At 41.2% G+C, this 20,139-nt stretch overlaps 1 protein-coding gene across 5 annotated transcripts in view; it reads right to left on the bottom strand.

Annotated features, from left to right (window-relative positions):
• MARCHF1 (membrane associated ring-CH-type finger 1) overlaps nucleotides 1-20,139 on the bottom strand; it is a 258,484-nt gene that overhangs the window by 13,824 nt on the left and 224,521 nt on the right. For all 5 annotated transcript variants that reach the window (XM_056323187.1, XM_056323055.1, XM_056323258.1 and 2 more), the window contains 2 exons: nucleotides 17,346-17,526; nucleotides 33-180 (listed from right to left, as the gene is read on the bottom strand). In XM_056323187.1, the coding sequence (XP_056179162.1) occupies nucleotides 33-180; nucleotides 17,346-17,526 (329 nt within the window). The remainder of the gene's footprint in view (nucleotides 1-32; nucleotides 181-17,345; nucleotides 17,527-20,139) is intronic.

Genomic DNA, 20,139 nt, shown 5'->3' with positions numbered 1-20,139 from the left:
CAACAAGACTGAAGAATGTAAAAGATACTTACCGTTATCATTACCTTGTTTAATTTCCTCAGCGGTTCTATCAATTAAAACATACAATGACCAAACAACACAGGTAATTGCAATTATGTGGAATGTGACTGAACAAACTATTTTCCTCCTCTCGCTTGTTGTCATCTGTAGTTTCTCCCACTGTAATAACAATAATAACAACAACAACAACAACAACAATAATAATAAGTAATTTTTGAAAAATAATTTTTAAAATACTGGAAAATTTTGCAGTAAAACTGATTAGACCATTATGGATCTTTCTACCAAAACCCCAAGCAGTAATAAAATAAATCCTTTCATTTTTACAACACACATTACAGTAGTATGTGCATTGTCACTGTAAAATTCTAACGCTCTCGTTTTCACAGATTCAGAGGAATGAGGAGTTCTGTTCTGTTTCTTTCTGCTTGTGAATGACATCTAAAGTAATTCCGTTGCACTGCAGCTGTAATATATTAATAGGCAGGTAAAAAGCTGAGTATTTATTGTAACTTTACCTGATGGACACTTCTGGTGATGAAAGAAAAAACCCAGATGCTAGCTTGTAATACTTAAACTATTCTCTGCTATTCTCAGCTGCTTAAAATTAGAGGAACGCAGCTGTAGAACAGTCTTCCTGTAAACAAAGGCATCAGAAATGCAACTGCATTGAGGATTAAATTCAATAAACTTGAAAATATGATTACGTGGAAATGATTGTAATGTGATAGCAGTTAGATAGCCTCAGCAATTCAGGAAGGATCTGCCAGGCACACCTTTGCGAATTGTGGTACTAAATCCATCATATGTTTGTGAGTTACAGCACTAAGTCCTACCTTAAGGCTATATTAAGATGAAATAGGCTATTCTTTGCGTTCAAACAATGCGACTCTCAAGGTGATTTTTTTTTAATCTCGCTTCTGAAGACATTTTTTTCAGCATTTCTTGAAAATAAAACCCTTCCCTGCTAAAATGCTTGCCTTTGGAAACAGATGAAAGCATACGACATTTAAGAGCAAAATGCCTCAATTCCGATGAAGCTCCCGAAGCCCATCGCCAGCATCTGTGGAACGGAACAAGTGCGAACCACAAGCCAGGCTGGGAGGTGCACGATGGAACTGTGCTCTAGCACCCACGCCAAGCTGGGACCAGAGCACGGGCACAGCTTGGACTGGGGCACGGGCACAACTGGGACCAGGGCACAGCAATAAAATGTCATTACGAGGGCTAACTCAGAAATGCATCTTCCTGCCCCCAGCTTTAGAGCAATACACGGTGGGCCAAACAAATTTCAGTCTTTCAAAGCAGTTAAAACTTGCAAGTATCAGAGCTGTTGCCTCAAAACACAATCTCTGTAGCATTTTCTAGTCCTTGCCAAAATTTTACAAACACAAAGCTTAAATAACTGTTCAAAAGAACTGAAATATTTCCTGAGTAATTACAAGGAGACAGAGCTAGCAGTTTATTTACCAGCTGATGCCTTGTTGCAGTTTCTGATACATCTGCTTAGGAGTGAAAACTAAGCTTGCTGGGTTTTGTATGGTAGTCTGGAAAAATGGGAGGCATTATAAACAAAAAGTAATAAAACACCAGAACATTATATTAATTGTAGTTCACATAGGTAGTATTCAGTGGTCAGACCAGACTGTGGCGTTATCATCACAAGTCTTACAATACCGTTAGGGTCACTAGGTTACACAGCATTTGACCTGGAGACCTACGTCCTTTTTGCAGTGAAAATTCAATTCAAGCCTTGCAGCAGGCTTGCTTTCCAGAGAAAAAGTTTTCTTTGTCCAGATGGAAAAAAGGATTTTACCTTAACCCTTCACTCACCTGTGAATGCTTTGTGAGAGATCAACATTGAATGAAAAGAAGAATGAATTGTGTTAAATAGAAATTCTCTGACATCTCAACTCTGACGCTATACTTTTTGGTCTGTTGGAGAGAAGATTCTGTGCTAAATTTTCATTGTCGTGTAGTCTCATTATAGCCATTTTACTCTCTGTAACATACACAAAAGCCTTAGCGTGTTGATCTGAACGCCCAGTCAAATAAAGCTTTTTCATACGGAATTCTAAAGTCAAAGAAAAATGCTGGTTACTCTAAATGTGAACATTTTGTAGGTGGAAAAGAAGACAAAACCAACACGCAGGATAGTAAAAGGAACAAGCTCACAAACTTCAGCTGAGATTTACATGAAAGGTATGAGGAGAGGGAGCTAGCAGAAATGAGCTAAAGCAGGCCTTTTTTTGCTAACATCCCATGATCAAATCCAGCCAGAAAGCAAGCCAAGGCTCTGCTCCCTCCCTCTGGCGCCGCTTCTCCCCCAGGACAGCATGCCTGTGTCCCCCCTACCCACAGGCACGTCACCACCCCAGGATTAAGCTGGCTGGCAGGAGATGGGGAGAGGCCACCAGGGCGTGGGTGGCTGCGGAGCTGGAGGATGGTGCAGAGCACCTGGTACTGCCCGCTGGGATACAAGAAAGGAGCAAGGAGCGACAGACAGGCGCAGGGGGGTCAGGGGACTCAGGAGCACTCACAGCTCTTGGCGTCTCCCAAACTGTGCTGCTGTTCTGCCTGGCTCAGCTGCAGGGCCTGCTCCCCTCTCCGCTCAGGTCCCCGTGGGCTGAGCTCAGAAGGGGGATCCAGTTAAACGTGCTCTGCTCCTGGTGATCCCTGTGGAAGCTGAGGTAATTTCCCCATCCTACTCATGTATTTTAGCTCGGGTGAGCAGAGGGTACTATGTGACTACTGTCACGCTACTAGATGAGTGATGTTAGTAGATAGGCCAGCAGTTTAAGTTGCCCTGGAGCAGGAAAGTGCAATTCACTATTTTAGGATTTTTGCAATATGCTTAAATCAAAAGTTTAACCGTTAATGCTAGCACAGACTTGCTTGAATAAAAGCACAGTTACATGATATAAAAATTGTTTGAAACTCTATAGCAAAGGCTACGAGACAACAATATACTGAGCAGCGAAAGCATCAACCCCTTTTACTTGCGCTTTACACTCCAGGGCTTGATACGGCCTGACGCTGGGTGGGCAGTGCTTGGCAGGCGCTACGTGACGCGCTACAGATGCCACACAGCACATTAATGCCGCCTTAACCCCCGACAGGGTCACCCCTGCTGTGTTTTGAAGCTTCTGCAGTTCTCATGGCTTTCTACATTCATGATCGCAAGATAAAATAAATTGCATAATATTTTATTATTTTCATCAGTGATCTAAAAAACGTACAGCCATCAGGTTGATGACACTGTGACATACCATGGGTAGAATATCAGATGCTAACAAGAACAGAAAAATAACACAGAAGTAAGTGCCCAGATGCAATTTTCCTTGGAGACTGACATGTCAATTCTAAGGTGCTATAGGGACTGGAAGGAGAGAAAGAAATGGAAGACTAACAGGCAGAGGAGACATTTATAATGACTTGCAAATGACTGATAGACAAACACACTAGTTTTTTCCCAGGCTTCTCCGAAGCACCCCTTCACTGTTGTACATCCCACCGTCACCACTCACAGATTCCTTAATCCTGGCAGCAATACACACACAGACTGGAAATCATCACAGGCGCAGATGGCTTAATGTCCTGCAATCGCCTGAGCATCCTTGTGCGCCACGGAGCAGGTGTGCTCGAGCACTCCCCAACACCTAACAACCACAACGCCTTTTACCCGGTCACCGAACAACTGCACGATGCAACAGTGCGTATTCCAAGAAGAAAGCCTGAAATACCCGCAGCCCCCTTTTTATTTTACTCTGAGTAAGGTGTCTGAGCGTCGCACTTGCACTGCGCTCTGCAAACCACTGGAGGGTGGTGGGAGACTGCCTACCTGCTTCAGGGTGTACCAAGAAGCCGGAATGAACTGTCAAAGGGAAGATGCTGGATTGTAAATAGGATCAGAACCACCCCCCCCAACCCAGCTCCTACTTACAGCTACTTCTGGAACCCGAGGTGTGCTGAGCCCGTCCCGCTGGGCTGTGCTGGGCTGTGCTGCAGGGAGCAGTGTGCCAGCCGTCACCGCTGGCCAAACTGCCCTCTCCTAGGGTCCCACCGCCTGTTCTGGGTTTGTTTCTTGGAGAAACTTGCTCTGAAACTCAAAGGGAACAGCTACTGATTTCATAACCCGCTGCCGCAATTACAAAACGCAGTCATGAGTCTTCTGGGGAAAGAAAAAGAATTTAAAAACGGGAAAAAAAATGAATAGCCTACTCGCAGGGAACATCTAAATAATATGTTCCCAACCACTTCCCTTTACCGTAACACAGTCTGAGAAAATCCCCGGTACTTATTTAAAGGACCAAAGTTTGCCTCCTGCATGTCACTTCTAATAAAAGCTTGGTTAATCAATATGCAACAAATAAATATGGATATTTTTAATATCCTCTGAAACAGGTTGTCTGTGGATGTGGGGAAGAAATCCCAGTACAGCCTCTCTTCTTAACAGAAGTAAATCTGCAGTTTTAATTCTGTCCTGTACGTTAAGCTTTCTGCGAAGTGGTTTCATAATGGCCCAACGCAGAACCCAAAGTTCTCACTGCTCACACAGAAGCCATGACCACACCACGTAACGGCCCTTTGCAAGCTTTGCTGCTTACGCTCCTTTTCCCCACCTTCAGGCTGCAGATCTACTGCCCGCCTGCTGCCACCCACCATTCTGTGTAAGCATGTCACCTCCTGCTAACGGTCATCTTCTGTCACGCTGGCCACGGGTTTTTGTCTACACAGATTTCCTGCAGCAACTCCCCATCTCTGCAGGTTTGCAGATTCACTTCTTCACAACCGAAGGTCTCTGTCCTGCAGGGGCTCATCACTGAGGATGCCAAATCGAAGGGGGAGCTAACGGGTTACTTTGCAACATGCTATGAATGCTTGGACTTCTAACTCCTGGGTATTTTCAGGAACACTATTTTTAAAAATTTCACATAGGGAGGCCTGACAGGGTATCAGGTATGGGCATAACGTTGCTGACGTTAAATATTTCCCCCGTTCTGATGTTTTTCGCCCTATCCATCATTTAGCAAAAAAATGACCACAAATGTAATGTAAACAACACCCACAGCCGGGACTTCCTTCTGCTCTCACCTACAGCTAAAGTCATCATGCAATGTTTTCCAAATTCTTTCTACAATCTAAAGAAGGCTTTGAGACAACCTCTACCTGGAAATCATCATGCTTGCAAAATGAAGGCTAAAATTATTTACTAGGGGCTGTTGTAGAAACCGCACTCTGCACACAGACTAGGGATACACAGAAAAACATCTTTCTGATCTCAAACCAGGCTTGCAAGATCTAGCCAACACTTTTGAAGAACACTCTTAAGAACTGTAGCAGTGCGTGAAGAAGTGAGCCGAAAGTGAAGATGTGCCAGTAATCTGAGCATGTAGCTCAGAGTTATTTATTTTCTGTGGGTTAGGGAGGGTTTTCTGGCCACTTCTTGCAGTACTAATTGGCTCAGGCTCCACAGCAGACAGTTCACTACTATCAACCTACCAGCAGGAGGAAAGCAGCTGCAACAGGAGCCTGCAGGAATGGAATTTGTGCAGTGGATGGAAGAGGAAGAAATAATAGTAATAAAGGACAACAGGGTTCCACACGTCAGGAGAATAAAATAGCCTCCCGCAGATTTGAAGTGTGGATGAGAGATGAGACTTCAAACCTTGTAATTTGAATAAAAGCATTTTGGGCCACTCTGAGCCATCCAAACAACACGTGGTTTGGGCCACTCTGTGCCATCCAAACAACACGTGGTTACAGCTGTGCCTGAGCGCCTGCCCCTCGGCGCAGGACAAGGCGTGCCTCATGCATCCTGCGCCAAGGCGAGGGGTGCCCCTCACACCATCCAGCAGAACGTGGCAGGGCTGAAAAAAGGAGGGTTTGGGCCATGGGAACACCTCCTCCATGTTGTTTTCCCCAAATACATATAGAAGATATTCAGAGAGGAAGAACTGGGGAGGTTTACAGAAAACACAGAAAATATATTTGTCATTGGCTTTTGTCATAAGATACGACCCAGAGAAGAAACTCTTGTAAGGATGAAGAACAGAAGACCAGACTCTGCTACGTCAGCCACTGAACACAAAAATGAAATAAATGTTAAAAATCCCATGTCATATGGTACATCATACAACTGTATCAATCCACAAACCTTACCTTGATCTAGTTATCTCAATTAGATGAGCTGGTACAACTTAAAACACCTATTGAAAGTTTAAAACTGAACCAGGAATATGTGCATTTCTAAAGACAAACACACTTTAGTTCACTTTTATGTGGGATATTCATGCCTAGAGTAATAAAAGAAATACACAATGAAAAGATCTTTAACACCTTAAGATTAATGTTTGCAAAGAACTAATAATTCAGTTTTATCAAAATCAAGACAGTGCTATATTTCTTTTTTAAGTGACAGTTAAAAGAGCTGGACTTGAGTGATATAATCAGTGGCACGCTTCACAAACTTATGCGATTTTTAGCTGTGTATGTCATCAATTAGCAGACCCTTAAAACGTGTAATATAGGGGTATTAAGTAATTTGAGAAGATAATTTCTAAAATGAAGTAGCTGTTTTTGCAATCTGGAAGTACTATTGAGAATACTTGTCATTTACCAACTAGAAGAACTTCAGTACCTGCATCCTAATCATCCCAGCACAGACTAAACAAAAAAATTGCTATGCTTTGGAAAGACAGGAATAGCCAGGCTTCATGTCCCTCTCATCCAGCACTCTGTCTCAGACAGAGGCCAACACCAGATGCTTCAGAGAAACCTGAAAGAAATCCCACAGCAAGTAATTATAGCGTAATCTCTCCATATTGGGAGCTTCTTCCTAGCTCCCATCTGCTAGAAATTATTTTACATCAATATATGGAATGCAAAAGTACTCTACAAAGTATTTACTTTACAAACATCCTCTTTGAATGCTGAAACAACATTAACCAATTATTTGTTCAACAGGTCTACACGATCAGCCTTCGGTACTATCATGAACTTCTCTTTTACAACTGCTGTTTCTTTACTTGCCTTGTAAGACATTGTATTTAAGAAAAGGATCATTATCTCCTAGCACAGTACACTTCAGTTACCTTATCTAAAAAGATAATCCTGACAGATGAACCGCAGGTGAAATATTAAACCGCTGGTGAGGAGTGAGCCATCACCATAATGCAAAACTAGGGGGAACATTTGGTCCCAAGAACAAGAGGCACACATCTAGAACTCTAGAAAAGATTTGCTTTAGGTGCCTGGACATATGCCTTTATTACCTAACAATCAAGAAACAAGCCACATGTGGGCAACCCATAAAGAAGTAAGGAAAAAAAGGGGTAGAATCTATGTCTCCACCAACTTTTACCACAGGCAATAACAGAAGCAGATGCTACCATTATCTGCTCTCTCTACAGTATTTCTACAATCATTCTATGTATCAAAATTATACAGTTTGTGTGTCACTTCTAGTCTCCTGCCTCTGCCTACTCTGTCTTTTCTAAAGAGCAGCACACCTAACCGAAGGCATGAAATTTTCCTCCAGTCACTAAGTAGCAAATGCCTTTAAATCACAGTCAGTCCAGCTCTCAAACAATAACTTAGATACATTTAAAAAACATTAAAATTAAAGTCAGTCAACCAAACTACCATACCACAAAGCACAGATCATAATTTTGCTGCAAGGCCAGCTAAGCTGAGATTTCATTTTCCAGCCGAAGGAGGTGGGGGTTCTGCAATTTGCAGTATGTACTCCATGGGCAACAGAGGAGCAACCACGACACGTGCTTGGTGCTGGATTTGAGATGGATCGTGCTGGGGTCAGAGCAACCATTCATCCTTCCTCCACTACAGCAGCCATAGCAAACCATCTCCCTACAATCTGCGCCAGAGTCACATGGGCTCCCTTTGCACATCCGAGTGCATTTTGGTCTCAGCGTGATGGGTGTGGACAGAAGGCTGGGATAGCATGGTAGAAATAGGAAAAGAAGAGCAATTAGAGAGAAAGGTGGATATAGCAACATGCTGGAGATCAACAACCCATTACATAGTCTTGTATGTCTCTCCATTTTCTTTTGTCCTGTCCAATTAAATTGAAATTTCTCTGAAGGACTGTTCCCTTAGAACATGTCATCTATGACATGGTTATAGTACACGATCAGTTTTGTTAAGAGTCTTTACTTGAATCACTTTCTCTTTAGTATTCATCACACTGCTTAATTTCCTCGATATCAAATCCTCTAGCCTGCTGAGAAGTATCCTGAAGCATGCATTCTGAAATTAGAGATGATGAAACAAAACTGGTGACACCTGAAAAGCTAAATCAACAAATATACTTTCTGTTTATTTAGCTGTAATTACAAATGATGTACAGTGTCTTCTCCAGGAGTTACAACAGAATATTAGTTACTCGACCTTCCACCTAGAAAATAATTTTCACCTCTTTGCCTTCTCTTAGACCAGTGCAAGCATGAGCATTCTTATTACTGCCTCGTACTAAATGCACTTGGGTCTTTTTTGTTTGCTGATCACATCCTTGATTCTCCCATTTGACACATTAGTAATTTAAACACTCTTTACAATATGCAAAATTCTTTAAAGTTCTAATTTGTATCTTACAGAATAAAAACCTAAAGCCATTTACCTGAAGAACTTGTACAATCTGGCCTACAGAACCGTGCACTACATTGCTACAGCCCAAGGCCCTTCAGCATCACATCAAGAGGAATGGAGAGAAGTATAGCAGCAAGTGGAGGGAGGAAGGGTACAACAGTACCTTTGCATGCTGAGGAGTCCTGTGAGAAGAGCAGTACAGTTGACTGGAAAGGGAAGGCAGCCACATCTGAAAGTCACTGAGTGGAGAGCAGCCATTTGGTAGCGTTGGGTGAACCTCAAGAACATCTTGCATGTCTTTTCATCTAATTTTCTATCCTTCACTTTGATAGATCAAAGATGCTCTTGCTAATTCTCACACACCCTGCCCTCCATCACCCACTAAATCAATAGTGAAAGTGAACCTGAACACTAATTCTTTTCCTATGGTCATTATTTTCTTCCTGAAGTTGTGAGAGCAACTGACCTATGTTGTATGGGAAATGTAATTCAGCTTCTGAGCTTCCCTTGACCAAATCTGTCTGAATCATTACAGAGATGAGCTTGGTTCAAACGTCCTTGTAAACCAAAAACCTTTTAAATACATTGTTGTTGAAACATATCTGGATGTATCTTATTTTTGCAACTATGTATATATAGTATATGTGCATATGTCTGAATCACCACCTAACAAAAATTAAAAAAAGGCGCTGATGTGCTTTCTTATCTATAAATACGACTTTAGCAAGAATACCAATTTCCCAATGAATAGGTACAGCTACCTTTTCCGTCTTTTAATTTTCCTACAAGAGAGACTCTTTTGATCCTATTAAATAAAAATGAAATAGAGGAAATTTGTGCTGAGGAAAGGCTACAGTAATTAACACAAAACTACAGCCTAGTGTTCTGTCTAAGTGCTGAGGGAAGCTATTCATTGTGAAGGACCTCCAACAAATGCCATACATTCCAATTTTGCCACATATAAATTGGAGCAGATGAATAAAGATCTGCATAATTCCTGGAGGAAAAGCTTCTCTTTTTTTCCCCTCAAGTAAATTTAATAAAATTATACAGGAATAAAATTAAATTAACACTAAAAATTATAAAATATACTGACTAAATTGATAATTATCCTATTTGATCATAAATCAGATCAAGTACCGTATCGCTATGTTCAAGAGAACATCACTATGTTCAAGAGAAGCCATTTTCGCATGCATTCCACCACCAAGCAAGCATCAGCCTGCGAATTAATTCAGGTCATTCTCACATCAATAGGTCCCAGGCAAAATACATGTGAGGCAAATAACCACTGTGAAATTGTATGTGTTAGTTATGTGAGAGATTAATACATCAATCGGCTCATGAACAGCAGCTCACTCCCATTAGAGGTGGTAAAATCCCCAGCTTCAAAATTAAACAGTAAAAATGGCATTTTTACAGAAGTCCATGACTGGTGAAGGTCAATGCTTGGGTTGATTATGCTCTTTAAATTCTATATTACTTGCTATACATTTTGTGTCAGGGCATCACTCCATTTACATTTTTAGATATAAAGCCAGTATCAAGAGATTCTCTTAATTATTTTCAATGCTTCAGCTACCCAGCCCCTCCTCTGTTACAACTATTGACAAGGCCAAACTGTCAAATGGAACACTGAAAGGGCTGAAATGAAAAGGAGACCTCAAGTTCTTTAAAAATTAGAACTGCAGGATGGGGTGGGACCCTCTAAGTAAGATGGAAGCAAAACCTTTTGATTCAAGTTGCATCTGAAAACAGCTCAGACCAAACTGTTTATTTCAGCTTCAGAAAACACAGAAGGATGTGACCAGCGCGTAACACCACCAATACCCAGAGCTGGACAATCTCCTGAACTCCCTTTGCTTTTGTAAATAGTACCGAGCAGCAGAAGTAGCAAATTTGGTTATTAGAAGAGGAAACAGGGTTTGTTTCGATTTCTGGTGTAATTTTTTTTTCTTTGCTTCATAAAAGAATACAAGTTCAAAGCAATGACAATCAAAACATCTTGTTCCGCCTCCAGGAAGGATGCTGCACGTGGGGATGCCCCAGCAAAGTCTCACAGTACTTTTTGCAAGCCTAAGGGTATGTCATGGCGGTTTCAAGGTATGAGGCACAAGAGGTCAGAATCTCTTGTTAGAAGCCCATGGGAAATGGAACAGTTGCACAAACAAAAGTTGCGTTGAATGGAAGACAAAGAAATATGGAGATGGAAAGCTAACCCACATTCTACCACCATGACAAAGCTAAGATCCGTTATTCTTGTTAGGGCACAAATTGCAAGACAACGTTACTCTGCAAACTACAGCATGCTATCTATATACAGATGAATTAGCAGTAATGCTCTGCTACTGTCTCTCAAAAGCCAGGAATACAATCATCTGAACAAAGCAGCCCCTTGCATCCTTGAGGCCTCACAACAGGATATAAATGCTATAGCATTATTTTTACTTTAAAAGCTTTAATATACACATTCTCCCTTGAGCACGAGGTTATTCACCATAACGACATGATAGCCAATAAGAAAGTAATAGCTTTGTGCCTTTGTGCATACTGGTGAAGTATCTGACCCCACATATTACGAGAAATGATTTGAGGCTAGCAATGTTTTGAGACAGTTTTCTGGAAGAAAGATAACACCAGAGCAGGTTGCCTTGACAACACGGTGTAGCTGCACCAGAAATCAAAAGGAAATGTAGGCTCTTCTTCTATGTTAAGGACTGCAAAGTATTCACCAAATTGAGTTAAAAGGGAACTAATCCCACAGCAAGTCAACATTACCTGACCTATGCAATATTAGCTATCGCTTCTTATCATGAGCCTTATTAGAAAAATGATGAAAAAGTCAGGTGGTTCATACTTCACAGCGCAGGGCAATAAGAAGTGAACAGCAAGTGGTGCAGTAATGAGTGCTCCAAGTTTCTGTTTTTTCCTGCGAGACTGCAGGTCTCTTCTGGTTCTGAGAGTCTGCTCTGGCAGGAGAAGAGGTTTCTACTGGCGACCACTTTTAATTTCACAGTAGGATTTGACAAAGATGTCTCTGCAGACTATACCACTTCTGGCAGTGATCACCATATTCTTAAATAAGGAATGTAAATAGGAATTATCCAGCTAGCATTGAACCCAAAATAAATCAACACCCTCAACATATTTTGCCATCACTGAATTCACCATGCATGCTACCAGATTTTACAGAAAAAGATTTATCCACAAAGCATCCAGTTGTGAATGAATTCCTGCAGGCAGTTATATTTTTTTAAGATTTACTCTTTTTATATGGCTGCATTGAGCACAGAGAAGGGAGCTGAATCTGGCGTGCTCACACATTAGCTAAGAACTAATCAGAACTAGGAATGAACAACTGGATTTAGAGTACTGCAGTTGACAACTGTTTTGTAAAAAAAAAAAAAAAAAAAAAAAAAGATCCTATGGAGTTTTAAGTCCAATGATGAGCAGAAGCAGATGTGTCCCTGCTCCAGAGTGAAACATTATGTCTGGGAGAGAAATGGGACTTAGAGGTTCAGTTTAGATGTTCCTTTTGTCATAGACAAAAAAGCTCTCAAAGCAGCATTCTGACTGTCTTCTGTTGCTTCCCTAGCTGATTCACGTGTTTGCTTTTTTTAAGGAGCCTGTGGAATTGCCCATTTCTCTGCTTTACAGCTGGGCATCACCCACAAGTTGTCTGTTGGCTCAGACCTTGTCTTAACCGGTTACACAGTTCCTACGGACCCTTGGCTTTGCTGCGAACAGGCTATCTTTAACCTGCTATAGTAAACCTAAGTATTTGCTTTTGATCCAATAGTTACATCAGCATCATACTAAATAGCTGAAACCTTCCCCAAACTGATTTAACCCGTTAATCACTAATCCAGCCACGCAGGGCACTCACCTGCCTGAACTGCGTTTGGCTTTGTACGGGGACCTGAGCTAGCCTGTTCTGTAACTTCTCGCCAGGACCCAAATACCCAGCTCTGGACACTTGTGAACCATGTTATCTCCAACTGGGACTTAAACCTCTAATCCTATATAAGATTTAAAGCTAGCATGGACATTTATCATTCTTATTACATCTGGTTATTTATAAAATATAAGATAGCAAGCGGAGAGAGAGCATTCCTTCCTTCTCTAATGGCAGCAGCTGGGTACACAAGAAGTTGCACAGAGTTCAAGGGTGTAAAACCCAAAGAGAGGCACCTATTACCACATTTAGAAGTACTATTTATCACTGTATAAGCAAATACGAATAGAGAGGATCAAACACTTAGAAGATACATGCACACAATTCAAAATAAACAACATAAAGTTTCTTCCGTTACCAGTATTTTAAGACTGGCTTTGCTTCTGTTTAATTTGACAGAAACTTATGACTCTGTTCTAAACGAACACTCCCAATCCCCTATTTTCAAAAGGGATTAATTCAGATACCCTTTCTATGTGAAAGAAGATCAACCTCAACTGGTACATAATGCTTCCCTAAACAAAAAATTCACTTGCTCTTCCTTAATGACCAAAAGTAACTACACGGTAACACTGTGGAATACTGCTTCTGCCTCATAAATAAGACATTATTTGAAAAGAATTCCAAATATAAAACAAAATCAGGAAAGAAAATAGACGTATCTGACACCACAGCGTAACCTGTTGGGATAATGCATCAAAGTAAAACATTCCATCAGATACCAGCATCTTAGATGGACAACAAAATTTAAATATGAAAAGTATTTTGAAGTATAGCAGCACACTGTGGAGAAATCTCCATTTGAAGACATTTCTGCATTTTAAGCACCTTTTAATTTGACACTTTAATCCATTTCATACTCACAGTATTTTCATTCAGTTCCTGTTTCTACTATGCTTCAAACACCAAATTCAAGAAATATGAAATGCAGGTGCTACTTTACCAGGATACATCCTTTTTAAAGATGAAGTGGTTTTCTCAGGCTGACGCTATTACCTGAGAGAGCTCAATAAGGAACTCACACAAGCTTCTTGCCACTTTCTAATTCCTTCCATGATAAATAAAGTCACTACATAAATGAGAAATTCTGCATTATGGATTGCAAATGCTGAAAGGTAAAGTTACAAATGCAACTGCATTATTTGTAACCATGGACAGACATGAGAAATAAAACAGACACACTAAGCAATGCGTAATATTTAACCTCTAAATTTATATTTAGCCAAGTAATTAGACCTGCTCAAGTACATGAAACACGTGCAATGCCTGTTGATGAATGCTTAAAAGGATTACTTCAATGCTAAGACTCACTAAAACGATTAAACTAAGTTTTATTTGATGTCTTGTGCTTTCAGGGATTCTGCAATTAAATAACTTGCATATTGGCATGAGCCTACTGATTTAATAAAGGTATCTTGATTTATGTTAGCTTAGTATGCTGGACATTGTCACTTATGGGTGCTAACAGCTATATGACATGATATTGAAACAATTTTGCTGTAAACCCCTGGACTTTGATAAAAAACTGTTAGGAAACATTGAGAGCGCATGACAGACTGAGGCACGAATAAACACGGTAGGTAATTCACCAGTTGAATCAAATAATTTGTTTTATATTTAAATTCTGCTTTTGTGATACTGCAAAAAGCATAGATACCTGTAATTAAGTCCTGTGTCTGTAATTTTTTCCCTTCAGGAGACTAACGGTTGGGAAGTTGCAAATGTATTATGATAAAAATCATAATGGAGCAATGCACAGTCAAGAATCAAACTTTAGAATCTCACATCATGAGTGAGGTAAAGATTAAAAATAAAAACTGATTGAGAAATGTGACCCTTTCACTTGTAGAATGTCACTTCAAATCCAGGTCTAATGGTCATGGAAATGGCATCTTCTGGACTTGGGCAGAAACTTTCACTTTAGGGGAAATAATTACCCTTTTTTAAATAAAGTGAGTTTCTTATGGAATTGAATAGGTACTCTTTTGATGGAGCTAGACCTGTGGTCTTTTATTTAGTAAACACTGAAATGAAATTTGTTTTCAGAATGCCTCAAAATTTATTAGCAAAATAAATACATTTTTTTGGTCAATTTTGCTGTTTCCACTTGGCAGATGGCAAAGCTGACAAGAATTGCATCATTTCCAGATATAACTGCCACTGTTCATAATGTCCTTGCCATTATGATCAGAGAATTGCAGAGATTTGGGAAATTTTAATTCACTGCTGCTAGGCTGGACTTAGTGCTGGAGATGGAAGGCTCTCCTGAGCCAAGCCTCTGCACCACCTAAAGCCTTCAAGAAGGTCTGGAAATCCTAGAGTCTCTAGTGCTCTTCAGGTCCTGCATCAAGACGACAGGATTGTGGAGAGTTTCAGCTTTAGGAGCTGCCTGTCCCACAGGTAACCAGTATCCGTGCCACCTTCTGAAAACCTGGCCTCCTGGGGAATGCCCTGCAGCTGCGCAACCGGGCTGCTTACAGACTTGCAAGGAATTTGATAGTGTTTCACCGGAACTTTCCATTTTTGCAAAATATGTAGGCCTTGACATAACACACTTCCAGTGGTTTTTATAGAAGACATTTGAGTGGAAAGTTACCAGTCAGCTGTACGTACCCTGCAGGTCTCTTGATGATCACCCTTTCCTCCCCTACCTTGCCTTCGCTGCAGCTGTCAAAACTCTTGGTTTACAAAACAGCCTCTCATCCACTGTTCAGTGCTTCATAAATTTGTGAACAATGGTGATGGTAGTGCATACACTTATTTAGGGATGATGTATTTAGTTTAGTATAACCTATGAAGGGTGATACAGTCGAATGCTATAGATGCAAAAAGTATAACTCATTTTAACTTTGAAATCTTTGGAAAGATTTGATTTTAGCTTCTGAAACGGGTGTACATTATAAGAAAGGATCTATAATTAGATGCTGTCCATACTATACAGACAAATATTTGTTAGCACTGCATTTGAAGGGGGGGAATGCTGCCAGCATTTACTGCCAGGCAGATAAACTGCCTTTGAGTACTGCTTTGAGCAGAAACAAAAATATCGTGTCTGGAAGAAGAGACTTATCTTTCTCATGTCAGAAATAAAAAAACCATACCTGAGAACCAAGGATAAGCTGAGTAAGGTGGTAATCATTCAGTTAAGAAATTACAGACTTGCAGGAATTGCATTACCACTCTCAGTCTGCCAGTATTCCATTAATTCCTTTCAATTAGGAAGAAAAAGGGAGAGTGGGTGGCAATGACCACACACAGACATTTAAAAGTGCCTACTTCTGATACCAACAGTTATGCACGTTTTTCATTCCTTTTCTCCTTGAATGCCATAATTTTTGTTTCCATCTTTTATAAGTTGCTCTATTATCTAACACAGTCAGGAAAAGGCTTTTGTTAAAAATACTGATATCTGTATATTCTCTTGGGGAAGTAGCTGTTGCAACCATACTTGTTAGATGGAAGATTAAAGCAATTTGTGTTGAAAATAGAAACATAAACACAGAAAAAATCCCCCAAAGATATGCTACAGGCCAGGGATTTTATACAATTATCTCCTTCCTGTCACCTTAGTTAAAATCTATCTGCCATTACCAAAACCTAAGTCAATACAATTACATTTTTAACCATTAGTTTATTTACATTTGTTTTAATTTCCAGCCTACCTGGCAAGATCTACCTGGCACTTGAGAACTGTGTCCTTTCCTATCACAAGCTTTGCTTGTCAAATCAATCCCAATTCTCTCTTCAACGTGGTTTATCATCAGGGACTTACTCGAAAATTTCTCTAGATGGGAAATTAAAAGGAATTCCATTTGCTCTCCTTTCACTGAACTGCTGCTACCTGTGCAAGGCTGACAAAAACAAAACGTCTTTTGCCATCAAAATGACTATTGATGCACTGTTACACGTGCATATCCTAGTTATGAGCTAATAGTTTCTACCTGTTTTTCAAGGGTTCTCCCACTGAAATTTATTTTAAATCAAAACTTGCCCTGTTAAATTGACTCAAACTTTAAAGATGCAACAAAACCCCAAAAGAATGAGAGCATTTTTAGAGAAAAATCAGAGGAGAAATTTTTCACTCCAGAGAAAACAAAACCCACATATGTTTTACCAAACGCTTCACCTTCCCTATATTGACAAACTACGTACCACTATATTGACTTATCCTTGAAAACAGATGAATGCAGATAACATACACTTGACTTTCAGGATGCAAAGTTGTCCTGATTTAGTTTAAATTCCATTAACTAATCTTAATGTATGAGTGATTAATTTGCCCACAAGTCTAACAGTTAGAACAGATGCAGCTAAATTGATTGACTATGTTACTCCATAATTGCTCCCTCCACATTGGTATAAGCATCATTCTCAACCAGAAGTTATGGGCTCAGCATAAAAATTACTGGGGTGAACTTGCCTGTGTTACTCAGGAGCATAATGTGACAAGTACCATTACTTTCTGGCTTCAAAACAGGCAGATAAGCCACTAACAAAAAGCTGAAGATAAAAATCCAAAAGACAAAAGACTATTGCTTGTGCATTTATATTGCATGAGTTTTGCAAGAGAGTCTACTCAAAAGCCTCTGCTGCTGTAAATTAACCAGCTTAAATGTAGAAATAAAATCACCGGGACTGATTTAACAGCAGTAAATACAAAGCCATTTTGGACAGGCAGATATTTCTTTAATTGTGCCAGTACTTTGCACAGCTGTTCTGGCCATTTGACATTTGAGGATAATTAAATTCAAAAGCACCATACCTTCCGAAGGGGTTTGAGCTTGGTCTCCATTATGAAGTCATACTTGCAGAGTTCGCAGCAGCGCGTGTCCGAGCTCTTAATCCACTGGTGCAGGCAGGCCTGATGGACAAAGCGCAGGGTCCCTGTGCAGCGACACGGTGTGATAAGGGGACTTTCATCATCTCCCTCACAGTGACAGATCCTGACAGGAGGGACAGCAAGAGCTAGTGAAGGAACGTGCCAACCAGCAGTGCAAAGGCACTGGTTTATTTACACCGCTTTTTCATTTTCAGACTTGACATTCACGAGACGCCGGGTATATGACCTTTCAGACTGAGGCCCGGGAAACACGCTCCTTGTTCCCTTCTGCCACTTAGTAATTTCTCTTCACTTAGTTATTTCTCTTTGAATTTGCTATTTGGTCTGAAGGTGAATCAATAGAAATAAGAGTTTTTTCCTTTTACACACGACAAAACCTTTAAGACAAACACCAGTGCTCTTTCTATGAGCTGAGTAGTTTTTAGTCTGTATGTAATGCCAACGAGATAGTCAAAGTTAACAGAATTAACCCGAGCTGAAAACATCCAGCATGAAGAGCACACGAAGTTCCCAGGATAACTCTTTCAAGTTACACAGTTAAGAGGCTCAGAGAACAGTTTTGAGTACTCTGGAGTCGTGCATGTGGCACAGCATAGACACTCATGGACACACTTTCTAGGAGGCAGGTGTTAAATAAAAGTCACAGCCCTTCCTCTTTTCCATTCCTCACTGCCCCTTTGAAGCCGATCGCCGCGTTATCTGGGAAAACGAGAACTACAGCTGTATGCAGATTTGAGAGAGGTGGTTCCCAGAACTGCTGTTACCTCATAATGGGATACAGAGCTTTTCGTGTTGCAGTTTTGCAAAAAGGGATCAGTATCCTAGTGTCGCAATCTGATGGTTTTCTTCTGTGACACTTGCCCAAATGTCTCGGTGGCCCTCCCCTCTTCCAGACAGACTCCTGATCATATCAGGCAAACATTCACCCATCCAAACCAGTGACAGCTTTATTGGCAAGCGCTGCTGTGCAGGCAGGAAAGCTCTGGTGTGGATAACTGGCTAGCTGAAAAGGGTCACATAGACATAGTCCAGCTGGCTGGACAAAAATGCACATTGCTCTCAGCTTATCTGAAGTAAAGCAAAAATAACTGTCTTTGGCTGTTCTTGTTACACAGTAACAGGAAGATTTTGGTGGGAAAAGAATGTTGCAGGTGGGAACAGATAACTACAGAAGAGAAACAAGGGGCGGGCTTGGTATTTAGGCAACTAACCAATAATGAGCTTAACTTTTGTAATATGTATGAGCTAATTATAAGAAGGCATAAAAGGTGACTGTAAGGTACAATAAACGAAGTCTGCTGATCACTCATATTGAGCGACTGCGTCTTCCCTCCGTCGCGACACTCTGGAGTGAGCAGAAGCCTTAACTGAACACCTGAATTTAAGGAGGTTCAACACAGCAAAGAGTAACTCCCGTCCCCAGCCCAGGAGAACACAGCAAAGCACCCAAGCCCTACTGAACGTCCTAAGTGTCAAACCGGTATGCAAAGGCAGGGAAGCTGAAGTCTGAGAAATGTTATTTCAAAATAGAGAAGTGGCCACACCAGCACAGCTGCTGGTGCCACACAAACAGAAGTTAAGAGCTTAGAAACTCAGCGCTCGAGAAGGGCAGCCTCGGGTACGTGCATGCAGAAGAGTCTGAACACATCCGAGGAACAGCCCACCCCCTCACTCAGCGGTGGCCGCGCCACTCCTGGGGCAGCAAGAGGGCCGGGGGCACCCTGCGGTGGGGTGAGGTGAGGTGGTCTCACAGCGGCCAGGGAGGGACGCAGGGCCACCTTCCTCGGAGCGCAGCGGCACCTGGCGCAGGCCAGGAGGCAGCCGAGCAGGCACCCCGAGATGAGACAGCCCGGCAGGCACCCCAAGAGAGCCCGGCAGGCACCCCGAGATGAGACAGCCCGGCAGGCACCCCAAGAGAGCCTGGCAGGCACCCCGAGACGAGACAGCCCGGCCACTGCGCAGCATGGGGCTGCCCAGCCTGCAGGCAGGGGGGAGCAAAACCCAACGGCTACGCAAAACAGCTATGGATCAAACCCAGCAGCTTCGCTGTTCTTCCATGGTGTAGCCTAGAGCCCTAAGTAAATGATTCTACAATAATGGAAAAACAGAACAAAGCTCCTTTGTTGTATATATCTATATATATCTATATCTATCAAGAGCCCATAAACACCAACAGAAACCTGAAACTCCGGATTCGTGGTGTAGAAGCCCCAGGTTTCATGTCTGCGGTGGTGCCCATAGAGCACCTCATACCCCATGGGACTGCAGGGGAGAAGAAAATACCCACAGCCTCCATCCTGCACACAATTTTTTGGAATGCGTTTTGTAAGAACTCCATTTACAGTCTTTTCTTTACTAAGCCAACCAAGCTCGGTTGGGTTGAGCTCTTAAATGGGAACTGGCTATATGCTGACTTCTTATTGAGCCTGTAGCTTAAGCAGAACTACATTTTCAAAACACTGAAGAGCTGTTTTGCTAAAAAATGCATTCCCAGCTGAGAGTTACATAAAACCCACACTTTTCTTTTTAAATTAAAGATAATTCCCAAAGGAAAACTAGTATTCTTTGTTCATTTACATTCAAGCTATACATAATTTATTTTACAGGCTTAGCATCTAAACTATTTAGAAATTGGACAACTAAGCTTTGTACCCAAGTGCCTTTATTCTACCACTTGCATAACTGTTTAAAATTATTTTAAGAGCTAAAATACAGG

The sequence above is a fragment of the Falco biarmicus genome, chromosome 1, assembly GCF_023638135.1.
Source record: "Falco biarmicus isolate bFalBia1 chromosome 1, bFalBia1.pri, whole genome shotgun sequence".
NCBI lineage: Eukaryota > Metazoa > Chordata > Aves > Falconiformes > Falconidae > Falco > Falco biarmicus.
This window is presented reverse-complemented; position numbering and strand designations above follow the sequence as displayed.